Genomic DNA, 24,819 nt, shown 5'->3' with positions numbered 1-24,819 from the left:
AAATTAATCCAAACTTGGCCACAATCATCTTTGGGGTATCTAGTTTAAAAAATGTGTGGCATGACCTGGTCAACCAACCAAGATGGCCGCCACGGCTAAAAATAGAACAAAGGGGTAAAATGCAGTTTTTGGCTTATAACTCAAAAACCAAAGCATTTAGAGCAAATCTGACATGGGGTAAAAATGTTTATCAGGTCAAGATCTATCTGCCCTGAAATTTTCAGATGAATCGGTCAATCGGTTGTTGGGTTGCTGCCCCTGAATTGGTAATTTTGAGGAAATTTTGCTGTTTTTGGTTATTATCTTGAATATTATTATAGATAGAGATAAACTGTAAACAGCAATAATGTTCAGCAAAGTAAGATCTACAAATAAGTCAACATGACCAAAATGGTCAGTTGACCCGTTTAGGAGTTATTGCCCTTTATAGTCAATTTTTAACCATTTTTCGTAAATTAAAGTAATCTTTTACAAAAATCTTCTCCTCTGAAACTACAGGGCCAAATTAATCCAAACTTGGCCACAATCATCTTTGGGGTATCTAGTTTAAAAAATGTGTGGCATGACCTGGTCAACCAACCAAAATGGCTGCCACCGCTAAAAATAGAACATAGGGGTAAAATGCAGTTTTTGGCTTATAACTCAAAAACCAAAGCATTTTGAGGAAATCTGACATGGAATAAAAATGTTTATCAGGTCAAGATCTATCTGCCCTGAAATTTTCAGATGAATCGGTCAATCGGTTGTTGGGTTGCTGCCCCTGAGTTGGTAATTTTGAGGAAATTTTGCTGTTTTTGGTTATTATCTTGAATATTATTATAGATAGAGATAAATTGTAAACAGCAATAATGTTCAGCAAAGTAAGATCTACAAATAAGTCAACATGACCAAAATGGTCAGTTGACCCCTTAAGGAGTTATTGCCCTTTATAGTCAATTTTTAACCATTTTCATTAATTTGGTAAATTTATGTAAATTTTTACCAAATATAGTTCTCTGTTACTAATGGGCAAAGTTCATTATAGATATAATTGTAAGAAGCAAAATCGTTCAGTAAAGAAAGAACTTCAAACACATCACCATCACCAAAATACAATTTTGTCATGAATCCATTTGTGTCCTTTGTTTAATATGCACATAGACCAAGGTGAGCGACACAGGCTCTTTAGAGCCTCTAGTTTAACAATCAATGCATTGGTATGAGAACATATAGTTGGAACCCCCCTTTTATTCCTGGGTTAGGAAAACCCTTTTAAGAATAGCTGGATCAGCACCTGTTATTTTCAACAAAGAAAAATTACTCCTGCAATTAATATTTAATGTAGTAACTTTAACAAAACAGCCAATCATAGTGAGAAAAAATATGTGTGTGAAAGAGGAAGAGTATATTTCATTCATACCTTTTTTATATTTCAGTTTTAAATAAACACAAAGTTAAACTACAAAAGAATTACATGATGTTTGTCCATGGTGTTGACTCCAAAACAGACATAGCTGACCACCTGTATCAGTCTGATGTTTTAAGTACTGAAGAAAAAGAGGAAATTTGTAAGTCTTCACTCACTCAACAGGAAAGTAATAGACTTTTATACAACAAATTGATTCGCAAAGGTGGAGATGCATACTCACCTTCTTGAAGCTGTACGACATGGAGAATACCAGGATGTTGCTTCAGAAATGGAGAAGACAGAATTGTCAGAACAAGAAATACAATTGTGTCAAATAGGTAATTATAGCAGATTCTGAAATTAATATTGTACCTGATTTACTTAGATGATTCCAATATATATCATAAATTTTACATAATTATAAAACTATTATAAAAATCTGCCCATTTTCTTATACATCAGAGCATATTGAGTGTATCCATTCAGAGGCGGAATTTTAGGGGGAAGGGGACCAGCCCCTTCTCCCCCTTTTGTGAGAAAAAATTGGTTGATTATTTAGGGAATCACTGAAGCATGACTGGAGTGGGCCCCCCTCTCAGGCAGTCAGTGCCCCCTCCCAATATATTAATCGGACACACCATATGCTAAAAAAAAATAAAGTATACAATTCAACGAAAAAAAGACACGTTTTCATCAATATATATGTTTAACTGTAAGAGGAATGATCTAGTGTTGGAAACAAACATATTGCTAAATCAGAAAAGAGAGAGGAACTAAAAACTGGTTTTTAATTAGTTTGAGCCTGCAACTTCTGTTGCAGAAAGCTTGAAATAGGGATAGTGGTCCGGCGGCAGCGGTGTTAGCTAACTTCTTAAAAGCTTAATATTTCATAAAGTGAAGACCTGGATCCTTCTGCTTTGTATATAGACGCCTTATGTTACGAAGTTTCCGTCTGTTATATGTCCATTGTCCTTGATCTCATTGTCATGGTTCAGTGACTACTGGAAAAAAAGTTAAGAATTTTAGTATTCTTAATTTCTCTCTTAATATGAGTAATAGTATAACTATATTTGGTACATGTATGTGCGTTTCTTACAAGGTCTTCATCATGCTTGTCAGACAGTTTTCACTTGACCTTGACCTCATTGAATGGATCAGTGAACAAGGTTAAGTTTTCGTGGTCAAGTCCATTTCTCAGATACTATAAGCAATAGGTCTACTATATTTGTTGTATGGAATGATTGTAAGGTGTACATGTCCAACTGGCAGGTGTCATCTGACCTTGACTTTATTTTCATGGTTCAGTGGTTATAGTTAGGTTCTTGTGTTTTGTCTGTTTTTCTTAAACTGTATGCAATAGGTCTACTATATTTGGTGTATGGAATGATTGTAAGGTGTACATGTCCAACTGGCAGGTGACATCTGACCTTGACCTCATTTTCATGGTTCAGTGGTTAAAGTTAAGTTTTTGTGTTTTGGTCTGTTTTTCTAATACTGTATGCCATGTATACAATAGGTCAACTATATCATGTTTATTTGGTGAATGAACATATTTTACGATGTACATGTCAGTTTGGCATGTTTTATTTGACCTCGACCTCATTTTTATGTTTCATTGCTCAATGTTAAGTTTTTGTTTTTTTATTTGTTTTTCTTGTACTTTAAGCAATAGGTCAACTATATATGGTGTATGGAATGATTAAAAGGTGTATATGTCTGTCTGGAAATTATCATCTGACCATAACCTCATTTTCCTGGTTCATTGGTCAATCTTAAGTTTTCTTGGTTAAGTTTGTTTCTTGGATACTGTATGCAATAGGTCAACTATATTTAAAGCATGTAATGATTGTAAGGTGTACATGTCTGTCTGGCAGGGTACATCTGACCTTGACCTCATTTTCATGGTTCATTGATAAATGTTTTCCTTGTTACGTTTGTTTCTTAAGATACTATGTGCGATAAGTCAACTATATTTAAAGCATATTTGGTAAATGGAATGATTGCAAGGTGTACATGTATTTCCAGTTTGGTTTATCTGACCTTGACCTCATTTTCTTGGATCTTATTAAGTTTATATGATAGTTGTAGTTGAGCTTTATATTTAAGACCATCAACATAAAATCAATGGTGTGTAAAGAAGACAAGACACGCCTGGTAAACCATCTAATCTCAACCAAAATGTTGAGACGGAAAAAAGTATTCTGGCACTTCCTGTTGAGTCTTTCTGGTTCAAAATATCCAAAATAAACACAGGGTAGGTTGACTTTTCGTCAATTTACTGAAAATCAATGACTTTTTTTGTAAAATAGGAGAATGTCATGCCATAGATAATTGAATTAGGATTTGTTTCGTGTATAACACGGACCAATATGATTTAAAATGACATTGGAATGACTTTTCTCCTGCAGGTAAATGTGGCGAGTGCAGTCGGCTATTGACAAAATTACAGTGAAATCATTGATAAACTACGTATATATCAGTAAATTAGTATTTTTCTAAAACCTTATAAACATAAAATTACAGTTTGCTCCTTTTCTTTACTAATATAATTTAATTAAGCTGAATATGTTATGAAGTAGATCATGTTGAGATTTTCTGGTATCGGTTGAGATATTCTGGAACAATGTTGAGATCTTCTGGTGATTGAAATTTTCAACTAGCTTAGTATCAATTATACATACAAATGTACAACCGCCAAAATTCATAAACTTGCCGTATATTGTTTGACATTTCAACTGTCATTTTAATCTCATCTTTTTCAACTGTCATTTTATTCGTGTCTGTATAGTTATGGCAGGCAGCTTCTAAAGAGACCTTTGGTTGTACTAAAGTGAATAGTTAATAGTGAATAGCTGTGTTTTTTTCTGGCGCTGGAGATTAATAGTCTAGCGCTGAAGATTAATAGTCTAGCGCTGGAGATTAATAGTCTAGCGTTTGAGAAGCAGTTTTGCACAGAAGCTATAAAGTCAATAATGTTGTAATTCATATCTCCAGCGCTAAAATTTATTCCTAAATTGCTTAACTTGACATCGCAATAGCTAGCTTTTCGAAATCTACATCGCTATACTTTACATTTGCAGTGCTGGGGATTAACATCAGCACTTAACTTTAACTATCACAGCTACTTTTGCATAGGTACTGTTTCTAGCAATTTCACAAAGTAAAATGTCAGTGGGTCAGTTATTTTTCTATTACGTTTTTTTCTATGTTTATAATCAACATGAACAGGAGTAAAACTGTGCAGATTGTAGTATTGATGTTTTAATGAGTCATTAAAATACTCATTTTCTAACTAAATGCATATTCAGGACGAGTACATGAAATGAATGTTATATGAACATAAACCCTCCTTTGTACTAGATTGACACGCCGTGTGTGCTTTTGATATATACGTCCACTTGTATTTTTGTCCATCTGATGAATTAAGCATTTTCCAACTGATTTTTATAGTTCGTTCCTATGTTGTACTGTTATTCTACTGTCCAATGTTAGGGGAGGGTTGGAATCCCGCTTAAATGTTTAACCCCGCAATATTATGTATGTATGTGTCTGTACCAAGTTAAGAGCCTGTAATTCAGTGGTTGTCGTTTGTTTATGTGTTACATATTTGTTTTTCGTTCAATTTTTTTTACATAAATAAGGTCATTAGTTTTCTCGTAGCTGACTATGCAGTATGGGCTTTGCTCATTGTTGAAGGCCGTACGTTGACCTATAGTTGTTAATCTCTGTGTCATTTTGGTCTCTTGTGAAGAGTTGTCTCATTGGCAATCATACTCTATTATATTTATATTTATAGTATACAAGGTATTATCCCGCAGCTAAGATTTGTCACTCTGTAAGAACGCATGCACATCCGTAAAAAAACGGACGACTACCGTATGTACAACGGACACTTCATCCGTTGAATGTCCGTTAATTCAAAGTATTGAACATGCTCGAAATTCTCCACCGGACAGAAGGGCCATTGATGGATATCACGTATGTTGAACGGACATGAAACGAAAATTAACGGACGTCTTACGGACATGAACGGATTGTAAAAAGTAATCCGTTTGCGCTATCCGTTAAGGTGTAATATGCAATAAAATATTTGTTATCGTAAAAAAAAAAAAAAAGTGTAACATGTGCTTAAATCTCCGGTCACACCTTACCAGATAGCGCGAACGGACGCCGCACGGATAACTTTTTATCAATTAGTTCGTTCCGTGAAACGAGTGTTGTTATCCGTTATAGACGTATGTACATATCTGTTTCATTCCGTTCAGTATCAACTTTATCAGTCGACGTCCGGTTGGTCCGGTGGAAAAATTTTAGCATGTTAAAAACCTTTGAACGGACGTTCAACGGATGAAGTGTCCAGTAGGCGTCTGCTTTTTGTTTACAATACTCGTCCGTTCTGTGTTCGTTTTGTATCTGTTACTCGTCCGTTAAACATCCGTTGGAGGTCCGGTAGACAGGTTCTCTAACGATCTTTACCGGACATATAAAGGATAAAACGGATGTGAGACGGAGATGAACAGAAGGATAACAGAACGATAATTGACTATAAAACGGATACACACCAATTGAAAATCGCGTCAGGAAAAAACAATTATTGGTATGTTGGTTTTCTGTAGTATCATGAATATTTACGGCTTTTTATAACTGACTACATGTATGCGGTATGGGCTTTGATCATTAATGAAGGCCGTATGGTTACCTATAGTTGTTAATTTCTGTGTCATGTTGGTCTCATGTGGAGAGTTATCTCATTAGCAATCATACCACATCTTCTTTTTTATATGATCTTCTAAATCATGATCAGGCAAAGTTATTGGCTTTTTATTCTGATATTTGTTTTCTAATTCTTTTCAACCCCCACCATTTCTCGGCATACTACAAGTCCGTTTTATTTGTTCATTACATAACGCACATAAAATGAAAATTCACATTAAATATCTGCATTCCTGCATCAAATTTTGCTGACTTGATAGAAAGTCTGGACCTTTGGTTCTCTGTTTTTTACGATCCAAGATGGAGGAAGACACCCATACCACCTTAAAATCGTTTTGAGTTACTCTTAAATTTCCTAGCTGTTAGTTCCCTTTTTTAATAAATGCATGTGCGTAGCTACGTTTACGTCAAAACGCCCGGGCGTACACTGGAATTGGGTAAAAAAAATATTTTCATCTAATTATAATTAATTTTCAATCTTCTAAGTCTTTCTTCAATGGCATGTTATTGCAAATAAAAATGACGAAAATTAGTATCATATTATATATTTGTTCATTTTCTGTCAAAGTCTAAATCTACAGTGAATTCTATATACTCACTTTCCTTAATTTTTTTTAAGCAATTCATTATGTGCTAAGATTCGATATGTGGTTTGCATTTTTTGTCGAGCTATTGACATTTATGCCGCGAAAGCGAAACATTTCGGTCCTAAATTTCGTCCGCGGTGTCAATAATATAAATATATGTACATGTAGGTTCATTACGTGGTACGTGGTTTTGAAGTTTGAAGATACCAATAACTTTGTCAAACCTTCGTAAAATTTTACGGTAGCTGGACAAAAACTGTTTATGGTCAAACGAGTATTGAGAGCAAAATGAATAAATTATATATGATGAGTTCTGTATTTTATGAATAAAAGGAATTTCTATTTGCATCAGTTTACAATCTTGGGTTAAAATTTGTTACATATCAATTATTTTTTTAAACCTTCGTCGGATTTAATTAAACCGTTTCTTGAAGGTTTTTTTTCAGTCATGGTTAATTTCTGTATCAAATTTGTTTTCGTTCATTTTTGAGTTTTATACTGACAGGCAATGGCCTGGTCACGGTTTAATAACATATTGCACAGGGAGGCAAGCTTTCAAATACTTTCTTTTATTGAAATGAGATTAAGACTTCGGCTGAGAGGGCATGGTATTCAGTAAGAAATATGCTTATTATTTCAGTTATGTGTCCCTTTTGAATTTGCCATTGTACTACACAAATGAAACCATTTATCAATTTTGATCAATATCTGATTGAAACCAAACATATATTTCGATTTATTTGTGATAAATTGGATATAATGGATAACAATCAAATAGATCAGCTGAAATTAGTTATGTCGTCCCGACGGATGTCGGGTGACATATTGTTATTGTACGATTCTTTTTTCATTCAGGCCCCTCATTGAGGTTCGGGCGTACACGTAAAAATGACCTAGCTACGCCACTGAAATGTCGGGCGGATATTGAGAATACCCTCGGCACACTAGACCACGATCGCACAACGCTCACGGCGATCTAAAATAAATTCAAATCGTGTTGAGGTCGTGGTATAAGTGGCATAAAATGTCACGGAAAATTCGTTATTTTCATGTTTTTTTTCTGTTACAACGTCATCATTACGATCGTACTAGAATCGACTTTTGTAAAGGATACGGTCTTGAACTGCTGAGCATAACCGTAGAATAGTCGTAGTGGTTGTATTAAGGGCATACGATACAGTTTTGAACCTGTATTTACAAGTTGATGAAAATTTGCATATAGGCTATCTTTTACCTCATTAAATCAAATATGCAATAGAAAAAATATACCTTCATGTGCTATTTTTTGAGTAAAATGAGTTTAAATTTTGTATTTTGCTAAAAATTCAGATTTGTGTCCGTATTTTCTTTTTCGAAAGAAAGACATAACTTTTTTGTTTTAAACGATAAACACAAATGTTTTTTTGTTAAATAATCGGTAATTTCTGTATTTTATAAGTATCATTAAAACATATGCAATTTTTATTCAGAAATAACTCATATTTATCAAATATTCATGAATAGAGGAACAAACGTCATTTTTTGCTGCATGTTTATCAAAATTGTATCAGTATTTAGATTTTAACTTACCACAGACAGAAAACATATATATCAGGTTAACCGCAAAAAGGTAAACTCGAATAGTACCGCTCACTGATAAAGTTTCGTTGTTCATTTTGGAAAATAAATTTATTTTTACAACAGAAATTACATTTAATTATTTGAATTAAACATTAGCATAGCTATTTTAGCAGTTTTTGTCTTTATATAGTAATATTGCATGCATTTAGGATTGCTAGTCGTAGTTAATTTGAACTTTGAAACCTCAGCGCCAATATTTTAACAATAATATACTTTATGACACAAAGTTACCAGAAAGTCTCAACATTGTGACAGAAAGACTCAACCAGTACCTTTATATCTCAACCATTTAGAATTTTTCATTTTTCTGCTTAGAATAGGCTTGACAAAAAATATTTTTGCAATTTACAGACGTGGTTATCGTAAAGCATAAAAAAAAACACAAATAATTGACATATTTTCTTGCTAGGTCATTAATATCATAGCAGTTTTATCGGATTCAAAGAAAGTAAACATGATAATCCGTAGGAGAAAAGTGATTGTGACTTCAATTTCAGATATTTTGAACCAAACAGAGACGTATTAGCTACAATTATCATTTAGGCACTGGCTACGGTTACATGGAAATGTAACAATAATAAAAATATTATTGTTACATTGGAGACTAAATGCCGGAATGCATGGTTGGGTAAGAACCTGTTTAATTACGAATGTAACAATAATTATTGAGGCTACGGTTACATTGCATTTTTGTTACATGAAAAAAAAGCAATGTACAATGGGACTAGTAATATGTACTAAATAATGAAAGTTGAGGACATTTATTACATACATTTATAACATACAATTTATTTACTGTAATTTTTTTAGCTCACCTGGCCTAAAAGGCCATGTGAGCTTTTCTCATCACTTGGCGTCCGTCGTCGTCGTCGTCGTCGTCGTCGTCTGTCGTCGTTAACAATTTTTCAAACATCTTCTCCTCTGAAACTACTGAATGGATTTGAATGAAACTTAACATGATTGTTACTTAGCATATCCTGCACAAAATGTGCGCTTCGATTTTTGATCCGTCAAAAAACATGGCCGCCGTTACTTAAAATAGAACATAGGGGTCAAATGCAGTTTTTGGCTTATATCTCAAAAACGAAAGCATTTAGAGCAAATCTGACATGGGGTAAAAATGTTCATTAGGTCAAGATCTATCAGCCCTGAAATTTTCAGATGAATCAAACAAACCATTGTTGGGTTGCTGCCACTTAATTGGTAATTTTAAGGAAATTTTGCAGTTTTTGGTCATTATCTTGAATATTATTATAGATAAAGATAAACTGTAAACAGCAAAAAAGATCAGCAAAGTAAAATATACAAATAAGTTAATATGACCAAAATTGTCAATTGACCCCTTAAGGGGTTATTGTCCTTTAATGACAATTTTTCACAATTTGTTCATCATTTTTGCTAACTTTAAAAAATCTTCTCCTCTGAAACTACTGAATGGATTTGGTTAAAACTTAGCATGATTGTTCCTTAGATTATCCTGCACAAAGTGTGTGCTTTGATTTTTGATCCGTCAAAAAACATGGCCGCCGTTACTTAAAATAGAACATAGGGGTCAAATGCAGTTTTTGGCTTATACTCAAAAACGAAAGCATTTAGATCAAATCTGACAAGAGTAAAAATGTTCATTAGGTCAAGATCTATCAGCCCTGAAATTTTCAGATGAATCAAACAAACCATTGTTGGGTTGCTGCCACTTAATTGGTAATTTTAAGGAAATTTTGCAGTTTTTGGTCATTATCTTGAATATTATTATAGATAAAGATAAACTGTAAACAGCAAAAAAGATCAGCAAAGTAAGATCTACAAATAAGTTAATATGACCAAAATTGTCAATTGACCCCTTAAGGGGTTATTGTCCTTTAATGACAATTTTTCACAATTTGTTCATCATATTTGCTAACTTTAAAAAATCTTCTCCTCTGAAACTACTGAATGGATTTGGTTAAAACTTAGCATGATTGTTCCTTAGATTATCCTGCACAAAGTGTGTGCTTTGATTTTTGATCAGTCAAAAAACATGGCCGCCGTTACTTAAAATAGAACATAGGGGTCAAATGCAGTTTTTGGCTTATATCTCAAAAACGAAAGCATTTAGAGCAAATCTGACAAGAGTAAAAATGTTCATTAGGTCAAGATCTATCAGCCCTGAAATTTTCAGATGAATCAAACAAACCATTGTTGGGTTGCTGCCACTTAATTGGTAATTTTAAGGAAATTTTGCAGTTTTTGGTCATTATATTGAATATTATTATAGATAAAGATAAACTGTAAACAGCAAAAAAGATCAGCAAAGTAAGATCTACAAATAAGTTAATATGACCAAAATTGTCAATTGACCCCTTAAGGGGTTATTGTCCTTTAATGACAATTTTTCACAATTTGTTCATCATATTTGCTAACTTTAAAAAATCTTCTCCTCTGAAACTACTGAATGGATTTGGTTAAAACTTAGCATGGTTGTTCCTTAGATTATCCTGCACAAAGTGTGTGCTTTGATTTTTGATCCGTCAAAAAACATGGCCGCCGTTACTTAAAATAGAACATAGGGGTCAAATGCAGTTTTTGGCTTATATCTCAAAAACGAAAGCATTAAGAGCAAATCTGACACGGAGTAAAAATGTTCATTAGGTCAATATCTATCAGCCCTGAAATTTTCAGATGAATCAAACATCCAATTGTTGGGTTGCTGCCACTTAATTGGTAATTTTAAGGAAATTTTGCAGTTTTTGGTCATTATCTTGAATATTATTATAGATAAAGATAAACTGTAAACAGCAAATATGATCAGCAAAGTAAGATCTACAAATAAGTCAATTTGACCAAAATTGTCAATTGACCTCTTTAGGAGTTATTGCCCTTTAAAGACTTTTTTCACAATTTGTTCATCATGTTGACTTACTTTAAAAAATCTTCTCTTATGAAACTGCTGTATCAATTTCAGCCAAACTTAGGCTAAATGAGTTTCAGAGTTTCAGAGTATCTAGTATAAATTTTATATTTCATTTCCTTGTATGTCAAGAAACATAGCTCCTATGGCTAAAATAGAACATAGGAGAAAATGATTTTTTTTTGCTTTTGAAGAAAATAGGACGATTCAAAGAACATTTAAATAAATTGAAAAGCCAAAATAATCATTGATGAGAGATTAAACCAAAAAAATTCAGGTGAGCGATTCAGGCTCTTGAGAGCCTCTTGTTATTTACAATGACAATTTCTACAAATCCAGTAAGTTGTTTTAAAGTCCGACACATTTTTGATGAACGAAACTACGTCCTCCACGGATACGTGTACATACAGAAGTTCTTAGTATTTAATTTACAGTTAGCAAACTTTGCTTTTGATTATCAATTTGTGTCAAGTTATAAAGCTGTATGAAATCATGTATGTCTTGATATTGTTTCAGTTTCGTTTAAAACGCATCCCGGGCCAAGTTTTATTTTTTTTCACCATAAACAAAATTGGTCCAAAGTATAATGACAGTAATAAGAGTAGGTGTGCAGTTAAATACTTTAAAAAAGTGAAACCATTGAACTATATTTTTCGCCTTTGACAGTCACACTCCTAATCTTGAGTAGTATCTTTAAGAACATCAAAACCATTAATACGTAGTAATGTCACGGAATAGAAGTTCCTACATAATATAACTTCCAAAAGGAAAAAATATTCTGGAATATTATTTCCACAGGAATAAATATTACAGTATAAGTTCCTAACGGAATAAATGGTATAGAATATTTGTTCCAATAGGAATAGGTATTATGACATTGTTTATAACAAAGTTTCCAGTGGAACTTCTGTTAGGCGGAACAAATATACGTTGACAGTAAAACTATTCAAGTTGTACACCATTTGTTTAATAATAATTTTTGTTTATTTATCAGTATTAAATTACAAGTATTGTTTAGTACATTATATACTACATATGAAAGAATGAAGCAATACAACTATAGAAGATTGAAGTTTAATCAATCTAGCATACATTGCTGTTTTTCATGTAACAATAACGTAATGTAACCGTAGCCTCAGTAATTATTGTTACATTTGTAATTAATCGGTTCCTCACCCAACTTTGCATTCCGGCAATTAGTCTCCAATGTAACAATAATATTTTTATTATTGTTACATTTCCATGTAACCGTAGCCAGTGCCTATCATTTATCTATGGCATGACATTCTCCTATTTACAAAAAAGTCATTGATTTTCAGTAAATTGACGAAAAGTCGACCTACCCTGTGTTTATTTTGGATATTTTGAACCAGAAAGACTCAACAGGAAGTGCCAGAATACTTTTTTCCGTCTCAACATTTTGGTTGAGATTAGATGGTTTACCAGGCGTGAAGACATTTCAGCGTGTGCACTCTTGTATTTAAAATTTTCTGGAAAGTCTGTTTGAAATCAAGGACAAATAATTATATTGAATTTGAAAGGACAAGTTATGTTTTTATACCCCTGCTTTAAAAAAGTGGGGGTATACAGTTTTACCTCTGTCTGTCCGTCCTTCCATCTGTCCATCTGTCAGTCCGTCCGTCCGTCCGTCCCCTGAATATTTGTCGTCGCATCTTTCTAAGAAACTACATTAAAAGGATTTCTGAAGTTCGGTTTCAAGGTTATATGAGTCAGCTATACTGTGTGATATGTTTTCAGATTGATCACTCAACAACTTCCTATTTACCTTATACTTTTAGCAGGGCAGGGGTATCATAAGTGACCAGTAGCTCACAGATTCACTTTGTTTTATTTCCAAGAAAATAAGGCCTGTGACCCCCTTATTTTATTTGATATTTCGACATGTTCGAAGGTATTTTGAAAAGCAATCACCTCATTGAATTTAAAAAAATTATATTGTTTGTTGTTTCCTCAATAAAAAGAATTAAGTTGCCCTAATATTACACTTATAAAATAACTGTGGTTTCGTAAATTTCAATGTACATTTTAACAAAAAAATATGGTCCCAAACTTCCAGTTTTTATACTAAATTTTGAAAGTTCATTGAAAAAGAAGTCTTACAGAAGATTAAGAAAAATCTATTGGCCAATATTTGGACACCCCATCTACTAGTACCTTAACTGCTAATAGTAATTTATTAATTCTTTTAACAATTTCGTCAGTTGTGTTCAATTTGTTAAATCTTCAATTTTGTAAAATTATTGATAAAAAAGTGACTGGCGATATGAATATTGTTTTCTTTAGGCCTAAAATAAAATATTGTTTGTTTCCCCAATCCCGACCAACCCTGCAAAATTGGTGCTACTCATCAAATTTCATTGTCAAAACTAAGTCAAATACTATTTTATACGTTTTGGATTTTCAGGCTTGCCGGATCGTCTGATAATGTTCAAGCTTTTTGGAAAAATAAAATTATTTCCCTACCTACATTTACCTACCCACACCTGGCTTGGCAGGGTCGGGATTGGGGAAACAAACAATATTTTAATTTAGGCCTTACCTTTATGACAAAATTATGTTGTACAATGTTGGGTTTCAGTTATAGAAATATTAAGACTATGAAACATCTAGGCAGTTTTTCTTGTTTAAGGAATGAAGAAAGTCAAAGACAGACATGAGAAAAAAGGTAACCATATAATATCATGAATATAGTTCACTGAACTTCAGGAAAGCCTAAAAGATATATATTTTTTCAAATTGATGTTAATTGTCTTATAGCAGTTTTACTCTTAGTGTGATTATCTACAGGTGTTTTTAGTCCCCTACTGACGAAGTCGAAGGGGACTTTAGGTTTGCACTCCATCCGTCGGTCTGTCCATCCGTCCGTCAAATCAGTTTTCCACACGGCGGTGGCATCCACAATGTATTAGTTGTTGATTAGGTCTAGTTTATGGTGAACCACAAGTATTAGGTCAATGATATTTGGTATGCAATTGCATTATCATTGACACATCTCATTGTCATGGAAATTAGTTGGCCCTGTCCCCTCAGTCATGGTCTATTGAATTTAAAACTTTTACTTAAGTTTACAAGTATTAGTTTGTAATTAGGTCTAGTTTATGGTGAACCACTAGTGTTAGGTCAATTATATTTGGTATGCAATTGTATTATCATTGGCACATCTCATGGTCCGGAAAATAATTTGGCCCTGCCCCCTCAGTTATGGTCTATTGACTTTGAAACTTTTGTTTAGTTTACATGTATTAGTTTCTGATTAGGTCAGTTTAAGGGGAACCGCAAGTGGAAGGTCAATGATATTTGGTATGCAGTTGTATAAGCATTGGCATATCTCATTGCCATGGAGATCATTTGGCCTCACCCCCTCAGTCATGGTCTATTGACTTTGAAACTTTTACTTATAAAAAGAAGATGTGGTGTGATTGCCCATGAGACAACTCTTCACAAGAGACCAAATGACACAGAGATTAACAACTATAGGTCACCACATGGCCTTCAACAATGAGCAAAGCCCATACCGCATAGTCAGCTAAAGAAGACCCTGAAATGACAATTTAAACGAGAAAACTAACAGCCAAGTTTAAGTACAAAAAACTGAATTAAAAACAAATATGTAACACAAACGACAACCACTGAATAGTATACATGTATTAGTTTGTCATTAGGTTAGTTCAAAGAAAACCATTAGTGGTAGGCCAATGTTAATTGGTATTCAGTTGAATAAGCATTCACACATCTCATTTCCAATGAGATTATTTGACCCGCCCCTCCTACATGGTCTATTGATTTTGAAACTTTTGCTTAGTTTACATGTATTAGTTTGTGATTAGATCAGTTTAAGATGAACCGCTTGATACTGTTAAGTCAATGATATTTGGTATGCAAATTTATTGGCATTTGCAAGTCTTATTTCCATGGAGATTAAAAAGCCCCACCATCTCATCATGGTTCATTGACTTTGAATCTTTTACATAGTTTACAAGTTAATGTTTGTGTTTATGTTTGTTTAAAGGGAAGGACTTATGATAAGTCAATGGTATTTGGTATGCAGTTGTATTAGTATTGGCACATCTCATTTCTATGGAGATTGTTTAGCCATGTACCTTCAGTCATGGTTCATTGACTTTGAATATTTGCATAACTTCAATGATAACGTACTGCTATGTTAATTTCAACATTTGCATTATCAAAATTACAAATAGACGAGACGTATCTCTGTGTGAACAGTTTATTTTCTCATCGGTCATGCCTGAAGATATTGACTTCATATTTTTTATATAGTTTACACCATGACATCGTATAGATGAAGTTAGGCAGCAACCATTTGATTTTCTGGGGGGGGCTATGGTTTTTTTTGGAAAAAAAAGTTTGTTTCCAATTTTTGGAGAAAAAAATAATTTGTTTTTGATTCTGAGAAAAAAAAATTGTTTGTTTCACCCTCAGCTGCCACTATATGTAATGCTAAAATTGAAAGAAAAAAATTGTTTTCGACTTGTCGCGAAAAAAATAGATTGTTTTTCGCCGCAGGCGAAAAAAAAAGTTTGTACAGAAAAAAAAACCATAGCCCCCCCCAGAAAATCAAATGGTTGCTGCCTTAGCATTTTGTTTCAGTAAACTGAATTTTTAACCGGTAGGGGACTATGAATTGCCATAACATTTCTTTACATTTGCAGTTATCGTAGACATTACTTAGGACTGTCAACAAATTATTCAGTAATGATCGTTTTAATGGGTGGGACATTTCAGTGCACTCATTTTAGTTTTAGGCCATGTATTTTTGGTGTAAGGAAAACCCTTTTCATAATTGTTAATAGGAAAAAAAGAATATGTGGTAAGATTGCCAATGAGAAAACTATCTGCCAGAGACTAAATGACGTAAAAATATAGGTCACCATACAGCCTTCAACAATGAGCAAAATCCATACCTCAAAGTAAGCTATTGACGGCACTGGAATGACAAATATGAAACAATTCTAACAAGACAACTAACAGCCTGATATAATATGTCGTATTAAATATGATACACAGCAAAAAATGACAATCACTGAATTACAGGCTTCTGACTTGGGGCATGAACATACATAATGTGGCAAGGTAAAACATGTGTACCGGTGTCAAACCTTCCCCTAACTTGGGACGTACAGTGATGTAACAGTACAGCAAAAAAAAAAATCAGTTAAAAGGGTTTATCTTAGTATCTCTATTAACTCACCAGATAAATACAAAACACAACAGACAACAAGTTCAAATCTGAGAGTACCATGTTCATAATTTGTTGTTTTTATATTTTTAGATATTCTGATGGATCACGATGAAGTTATTCCTAAACATATACTTGGTGAGTTTATTGATGTAAAACATTGGAACGTCACTTAATTCTATAACAAGGCATCTTCTGTACATATAACTGGAAATATATGTTTTGATTGATAAGGGCTCGTATCGAGGATACATGTGCTTTTTACTTTTCACTTTGTCTGTCCATCTATAAACTTTTTTTAAATGCAATTATTCCAAAAGTATTGCTCAAAGATAAATACAAACTTGTTCAATTGTTGTACATTATATGTAGACTGTTTTATATTATAAATACAAAAATTTTGAGGAACATCTTTCAAGCTACCATTTAATTGATAATTATATTGTGCTATTCTAAATTGGTTCTGAGTGTCAAAATTATCTGTTGGCTGCCATTTGCAGTTTTTTAATTTGCTTCTTAAGTATGACTTGAAATTCTGCATTTATTTCTCAGGTGTAAGAATTCATTTGTTGGCCTCAATTTTCAAGAATACTACCAAAATATGTTAATCTTAAAAGTTCTTGGAATTAAAAACAGGGCCTCGGTGGATAAGTGGTCTAAGTACTGTATTACTAGCCTTTTAACACTGAGGTTGTAAGTTTTAACCTTACACGTGGCAGATGTGCTTTACTCCTTTACTAGGATTGTCCAGTTTTCCTGTCGAAGGTGAAAATTTTTCTCTGAGCACTCCAGTTTCCTCTACTAATAAAACCTGACCACCACGAAATATCCAAAAGTGCTGTAAGAGGAGTTAAACTACTGATCAATTATCAAGTAATTTAAAAAAACGACAATTATAATATACAAAGGTAGAATATATATATGATGTCATGAATTGATATTTGGTCTTTAATCATCTTAAGTTTTAAAAATATTTTATTAGAACACTGAATAAAAAAAAACAAAAAAAAACAGACAAGATACATGAACATAATAAAACTGGATGTCACATACTTTATTTTTGTGTTATTACACCTTGAAATTTGAACTTTAAATATATAGTTAATTTATTGAATTTCATATTTTACAGAGCAGTTCGAAAGACGCTTGGAACAGTGGAAAAAGGATGATCAACAGTTTGTTAGTACTGAAGCAGAGAAACATGTAATGCAAAAAGTTTTGACACAAAGTTCAGTAACCCTGGTGGGAAATTCTGGCACTGGAAAAAGTTTTCTTTCTAAACACATTGCCCTCATAATGAAGAAACATGGCTATACTGTCATTCTATGCAGTAAACCAGAAGATATTGGAAAATGGTTTAAACATGGGAGGAAAACTTTGTTTGTATTTGATGACGTCTGTGGCAGATATACTCTTAATCAACAAATTTACACTGACTGGAAACAAAGACTTGATCACATTATATCTCTTCTTGAAGACAAATGTTGTAAAATCATCTCTACATGTAGGTTGGAGGTTTACAAAGATGAAACTATTTAGCAATCTCTCTATTTTCAAAATTTGTAACATTGATTTAAGTTCACAAGAATTCAAACTTAGTGCTGCTGAAAAAATTGCTTTAGCTGAAGTGTACTTTAAGGAAAATACTGATGAAGTAAAGGAATGGTCAGAAAAATATGACTTTTTCCCACTTTTATGTAGTTTATATCATAAACAGAACCTCCAGAAGAATGTAAGCATTAGCTCTTTTTTTAGTAATCCTTTTGATGTTTTTAAAGATCAAGTTGTACAAATGTATGGAGAAAGTGATAGTGGTAAGATGAAGTATTGTAGCTTAGTCCTTTGTGTGATGTTTAACAACTCATTAACAGAAGAAAACTTGTCACCAAAAGATAAAAAGATAGGAGCAATCATAGAAGATTTACTAGAAGAATGTGAACTGATTAAAGGAACATCCATCAAACGTTTAAGGAAATCCCTGGAAACACTTGAAGGTACCTATGTGGTCAAGGTGGATAATAAATACAAAATAATCCATGATAAGTTGTTTGATTTCCTTGCCAAATACTTTGGGGAGAAGATGATACAGATTTTTATTGATCATGCTAATACTGGTTTTATTAGAGAAAGATTTCTTTGGCAAATAACAGATAACATGGGCACAGAAATAGAGTTTGTAATAAGAATACCTGATACCTATATAGATAGATATATAGAAAGATTGGTGAAAGACTGGGAGAATGGTAATGTAACCAATGTATGTGTCAACAGAAACATGAAATCTACTTTATTTACTGAAAACTTGGTAACTCATTTAAACCAACTTGATCTATCAAAGCAACAAGAACTTGTTTCTACTAAAGATATTTACGATAAAGATATAGCACTAGGTGGAAGTTGTTATGTGGGTACTATTACACTTGTCAAATGGTTGATCAGTAGGAATAGTGATGTTAATCATTGTACAGAGGATGGTTGGTTTCCTTTATTATGGGCAAGTCAGGAAGGACATGTTAATGTTGTTAAGGTAACACGATACCGAATGGCATATCTCCCGATTTCCAAACTTTTTGGCACACGTGTTCTTTGAATTGAGTTACATCGGAATATGTAATAAAAAATGGGGGTCACCATTTTTGTTTTCTTGGTATTTTCATAGGAAAACGTCAATTTTGGCGACAAATTTACCTAGGTATATAGGGGAAATGCCTTTTTTTTCGGCTTAACTTTTTAGATTTTCCAATGGATGGCTATGTTCTTATATACGGAGAAAAACAAAAAACTAACATAATATCCAGAATTACATACTGAATCCATACACGTATAGAAACTCATATGTCACCATCCTTGTTTTTGAGATAAATGGCTTCAAAGTTGATTGATACAATTAGAATTGGACCGAAAACGTGTGACGTTATTGAATACAGAATGTAACGTTACGGTATTACTACTCAGAGATATTGAAAACAAAATATGTGTCGGGATCTGAATGGTGTTTATTTTTATGTTTATTTCCGCTCGTCTGATTTTCATAACGAGCATATACTTGAAACTTGCTTGAACTGGTTGGTTCCACGTGAATCATGCATAAATCAGGTACACGTTGAATTCACGTAAATTTTCAAAATAAGATTATTAAAATATTTAATTAAAATCATGAAAAATACCTTCATATTTTTGTAAAGTTCACGTGAAAATAACATGAAAACTTTCACGTGGGATTCATTTGAATTACTGAGTTTTTAACTCCATCATTTAAGACAATGGTGGTGTCGTTGCTTCATCCATGCAGAAATAGAGTACTTTAAAAATTTGATTCAGTTAACAGTTTTCTAATTGATCGGTTTTTGATGGTTCTTTAACGTTCAGTGGCAAATAGTTCATGCATGTTCGGGACGATACAATACAATTTTGAAAACAGTTGTTAATAAAAGACACATTTGATGCACCAGTCAAAAAAGGTTTAACATTCTGTTAGTTGTGAATATTATGAGGGAAAATAATGATCCTGATAAAATGCACATTCTAAAAAATAAAATAACAAAACTCAAAGAAAAAATTCAAAACTTAAAAGTCCCTTATCAAATGACGTAATCATAAGCTCAAATACATTAAAAGAATGATAGATAAACAGCCATCATATTCTTGACTTGCTACACACATTGGTTTAGCGTGGTGTAAATGTGTGAGTTGGCTGCTCAACAAGTCGGACAAACCTTGCAAACTGTATGCAAAATTTCACAGTGTCATTTGTGGAAAATTATTTACGAACAAATCTTGAGATCATATATGCATTCTTTATAAGTGAAACAAACTGCAAATGCGAAATATAAAAGTTTCAGCTTGAAATTCCACATGTAGGAGATGTAAGCCGGAGTCTGCGTGCCTTTTATATTTTATCAAAACGCCTTATCCAGCAACCTGTCATGAACAAAAAATAAAGAAAATCCAGACGATATGCGCACTTTTAATATGAGTAGTAACACCAGGTACATAATTTAAACCTGAAGCAAAAAGACTGTAAACCCTATATACACCAAGTGCGGGATTGACGGTAGAACGGACGAGGAGAAAAAAAGCATTCTATAATAATTCCGAGTAAATTTTCTCCAGAAGAACAAAAGTTTTAGGACTTAAACACATATGTACTAGGAGACTGAAATGTTACTGTGATAATTATACTTTCCAATTTAGGGGGCCAACGTTTACTAAATTTACAAATTAGAAATAAAAAGATGCTCGTCCAATTTCCATTAGTCAAATTTTGCTTGATGTCTTTGGTTTTGATGTCGTTAAATGTCCAGATGTTGCTATCTCATAAATTGCAAATCCCATGTCTCTATTTATCATTCTTTGTACAAATGACATGTTCCATATATTTTTTTGTTTTATTTGTACTTGTAATTTTACAAATAAAGTTTCATGTTACCCCACTTTCATACTTAGCAAGCGGAAACGTAGATATTTCTTTTTGCGTAAATATTCGTAAACTTTGTCGATTTCTTTGAAAAAAATAGAGGCAATGATTTAAATTTTAACAACTGAAGTTTCAAGTGACGGGTGTAAATTGTAGGATTGATTGTTGGTTGCTTAAACGTCCAGTGGCAAATATGTCATGCATGTTCAGGACGAGAACAAGTTAACAATAATAGATAGGTTTTGTAATAGAGGCGATCTGGGAAGATGGTTGAGAAAATTTGGACTGACACTGGAAAATGAGGGTATACCATGTGAGCAATATGCCACCCATGACCTAAAAAGGCAACTATGTTAATTATCTATCAGTCATTTTGTCTCCGAACTTGTACATGTACATCATTTCCAACTCAAATCACACAAAAATATTTATAGATGCAAGTGGATACTTCGGACTTGCTTTAATCAGACTCTAACGGGACCTGGTTTTATTTTTTTTAAATTTTTGCCGAATCAAGTTCCCATGTATTTCTCAGCCTACGGTAACTTTCTCAGGCCTCATTCTCATGTTGCTGTCTGTCCTGTGTAGACTTGGTCTATGATATTACTAAGCTAGCACTTTATTTTTAAAATGTTTCCGAAACTATATCAGATTTACTCTGTACAGCCAATGAGAATGTTTACACTTGGAACACAGGAAATGTTATTCGGCAAAATAACCAAGTTAAACCACTTTTCTACATTCCATAATAACAATCTATTTTCTGTATGAGTTTCAAAGTCTGCTTGTATTGTGCTTTTTTGCCTTATTCTATCCGTATTCTCATCCAGATAAATTTCCTTTTTCCATTTTGCCCGAGCGGTGTTTTTGACGACCATTTTAACACCAATTAATAGTTGTACAGTTCCCCGTTTTTTTACACATCATCCTAAGTTTCTATAGACAAGATTTCTATTTTCAAAACAAAATTTCATTGGCATACGGCGTGCATCATGAAAAAGTTTTTATTGCAAAAATAAACTAAGAGTAAAATAAAGTGATAAAACTCGGTCTATTTTGCATAAGAACATATATAGATAAATCGTGCAGATGCTAAAATATTAAAGAAACAGAATATGAATTAAAAGTAAAAGTAAAGTAATACATTTTTAAAGGTTAAGAATGAGCAGAAGAATTGCCGGAAAACGATAAAACAATCTATGTCGAAAAGTTAACCGTTACGTATTGCATCAACACTCTCGGCACTCTGCATCTAGAAAAAGTAACCGTTAAAAATGTCACATAGTTTTGCATTGGCTTGTATGTGTGAACGTTATTCGATAACGTCAGGAACGATAACTCGTGGCGTAACGTCATTCGGTATCGTGTTACCTTAAAGAACTGATACAACATTCAGCTGATGTCAATAGGTGTGACAATAATGATGTATCACCTCTGTGTATAGCAAGTTATAATGGACATATTCATGTTGTTAAAGAACTGTTACAACATTCAGCTGATGTCAATAAATGTAACAATAGTGATGTATCACCTCTGTTTATAGCAAGTGAGATAGGACATGTGGATGTTGTTAAAGAACTGTTACAATATTCAGCTGATGTCAATAAGTGTAAACATAATGGTATATCACCTCTGTATATAGCAAGTCAGAATGGACATGTTAATGTTGTTAAAGAACTGTTACAACATTCAGCTGATGTCAATAAGTGTAACAATAATGGTGTATCACCTCTGTCTATAGCAAGTCAGAATGGACATGTTAATGTTGTTATAGTACTGTTACAACATTCAGCTGATGTCAATAAGTGTGACAATGATGGTGTATCACCTCTGTTTATAGCAAGTCAGAATGGACATGTTAATGTTGTTATAGTACTGTTACAACATTCAGCTGATGTCAATAAGTGTGACAATGATGGTGTATCACCTCTGTTTATAGCAAGTCAGAATGGACATGTTAATGTTGTTATAGTACTGTTACAATATTCAGCTGATGTCAATAAGTGTAAACATAATGGTATATCACCTCTGTATATAGCAAGTCAGAATGGACATGTTAATGTTGTTAAAGAACTGTTACAACATTCAGCTGATGTCAATAAGTGTAACAATAATGATGCATCACCTCTGTATATAGCAAGTCAGAATGGACATGTTGATGTTGTTAAAGAACTGTTACAACATTCAGCTGATGTCAATAAGTGTAGGAATGATGGCACCCCACCATTACAGATGGCTTGTTACAACAACATGATAGAGGTTGTACGTGTACTTCTTCAGTGTGATGATGTTGATATTGATCTTTGTGATGATGATGGATGTTCTTCACTTTATATAGCAAGTCAGAAAGGACATGTTAATGTTGTTAAAGAACTGTTACAACATTCAGCTGATGTCAATAAGTGTGACTTTAAAGGTAAAAATGCTCTCAATGTAGGACAGGAGAAAGGACATATAGAAATAGAATCATTGTTAAAGGGAAAAGGATTAAATCAACTTTTATGTCAAAATGATCAATTCCAGTGAAAGTGGCAAATGATGGGTTTTTTTATTGTTAGAATTTGAACATTTTCATACATTATATTTCATTTATTCAAATCCCTCATACATGTCATATAGCATGCAGTGGTCTCGCTAGCCCAAAATAGAAGGGCGCCTCGCCCTGGGTGCCCTCAGCCGCGCCCTGGGTGCCTTCATCGGCGCCCTGTGTGCCTTCATCCGCGCCCTTCTGCCCTGACGTCTTTTTCCAAAATTCTCTTGTGCCGTTTTGGTAAAATTGCCTTTTGTTTCATCGATTTCTGATCTCCAAGTTAATTACATATCTGACACCTGTGTGATTGCCCCCAGGTTAATCATGTCATTATAATCAATTACAATGACAAAGACTTAAAATGTGTTAATATCTAGGTAATTTAATTAGGACAATGTATCTTTTTGTCATACATTTGATGAATGTGTCAGCGAGTGTGTTTAGCTTGGGTCGGCATTTTCGATTTCCAAGTCACAATGGAAGAGTGTATAAATGAAGACTTTCATGACTTTAGAATTGAATTTAAGTCATCAAAATAAAACTATGCCTTCACAGAAATGCCTTCCATCACAACTTGTTAGCGACAAGCACAGTTTTTAATTAACGCAAACGTGTTGGAAATTAATTTTGGAGTTACTTCCCCTGTTTTAGCTTATTACAAATTTGTGCTCTAAAAATATTATCTAGTATCAAAAAAAGGAATAAAGAACCAATTGAATATATAATAACATAATAATGTTACCTTAAGGATATTAACTGTCTATGAACATATTAAAAAAATATATTGCAATTTCTGTTTGATAATTATACTTTTAGCAATCCATGTTCTAAACATTGATAAATTAGTAATACACAAATAGTTAGAGATAGTATGTTTAAAAAGCTGAAATTCTTATAAAGATAGAAAAAAAATTCTTCGACAATGGGTAGAGTGAAGCTAAACTATAAACACATAATATGTTGATGAAGATGTACTATATAATTCATAACTACACAAACAATGAAATAAAGACTATAGTTAAAATGCATCTTTATTTTAAAAAAAACAACATATACAGTAAAAAAAAAGAGATTCGTTAACTCGTGATACACACAGAAACGTAGACAAAAAAAATAGCAGTGCCTTTTCTTATCATAAAAAGTGCCCTGCCCTCCACTGGCACCCTGCCCCTTTTGATTTCTAGCTAGAGCACTGGCATGTATAGCTGAAAATAGTTTATAGTTTGAAGTATTGGCACTAGTCAATACATTGTACTTCCATTAACCGTTAGCTGTTTTGTTTTGTTTTTCTTTTTCTTAATTGTATTGTTGGGTTGCTGTCTATATTAACAAATCTCTTTTTATGCATAAAAATCTTGTCTTTCTGAATAATTGGAAAGATTTTTGTGAAAATACTGTTACATCAGATAAGGTAACTAACTCATGACTTGTTTTTTTCAATAAAAAAAACATAAGCAAAT

General features: G+C 33.1%; 2 protein-coding genes across 2 annotated transcripts; both read left to right on the top strand.

Moving 5' to 3' along the window:
• Positions 1 to 1,183: 1,183 nt before the first annotated feature.
• LOC139516529 (uncharacterized) lies at positions 1,184 to 17,951 on the top strand. Its single transcript, XM_071306696.1, has 4 exons — positions 1,184 to 1,725; positions 13,845 to 13,880; positions 16,506 to 16,550; positions 17,542 to 17,951. Exons 1-4 carry the CDS (start codon positions 1,617 to 1,619, stop codon positions 17,949 to 17,951), a joined length of 600 nt encoding a protein of 199 aa, XP_071162797.1. The 5' UTR covers positions 1,184 to 1,616.
• A 253-nt stretch (positions 17,952 to 18,204) lies between these two features.
• LOC139515263 (ankyrin repeat domain-containing protein 50-like) lies at positions 18,205 to 23,355 on the top strand. The gene is made up of 3 exons (XM_071304827.1): positions 18,205 to 18,886; positions 22,274 to 22,933; positions 22,967 to 23,355. Exons 1-3 carry the CDS (start codon positions 18,205 to 18,207, stop codon positions 23,353 to 23,355), a joined length of 1,731 nt encoding a protein of 576 aa, XP_071160928.1.
• The last annotated feature ends 1,464 nt before the right edge of the window (positions 23,356 to 24,819 follow it).

This window comes from Mytilus edulis, chromosome 3 (assembly GCF_963676685.1).
Source record: "Mytilus edulis chromosome 3, xbMytEdul2.2, whole genome shotgun sequence".
Classification (NCBI taxonomy): domain Eukaryota; kingdom Metazoa; phylum Mollusca; class Bivalvia; order Mytilida; family Mytilidae; genus Mytilus; species Mytilus edulis.
This window is presented reverse-complemented; position numbering and strand designations above follow the sequence as displayed.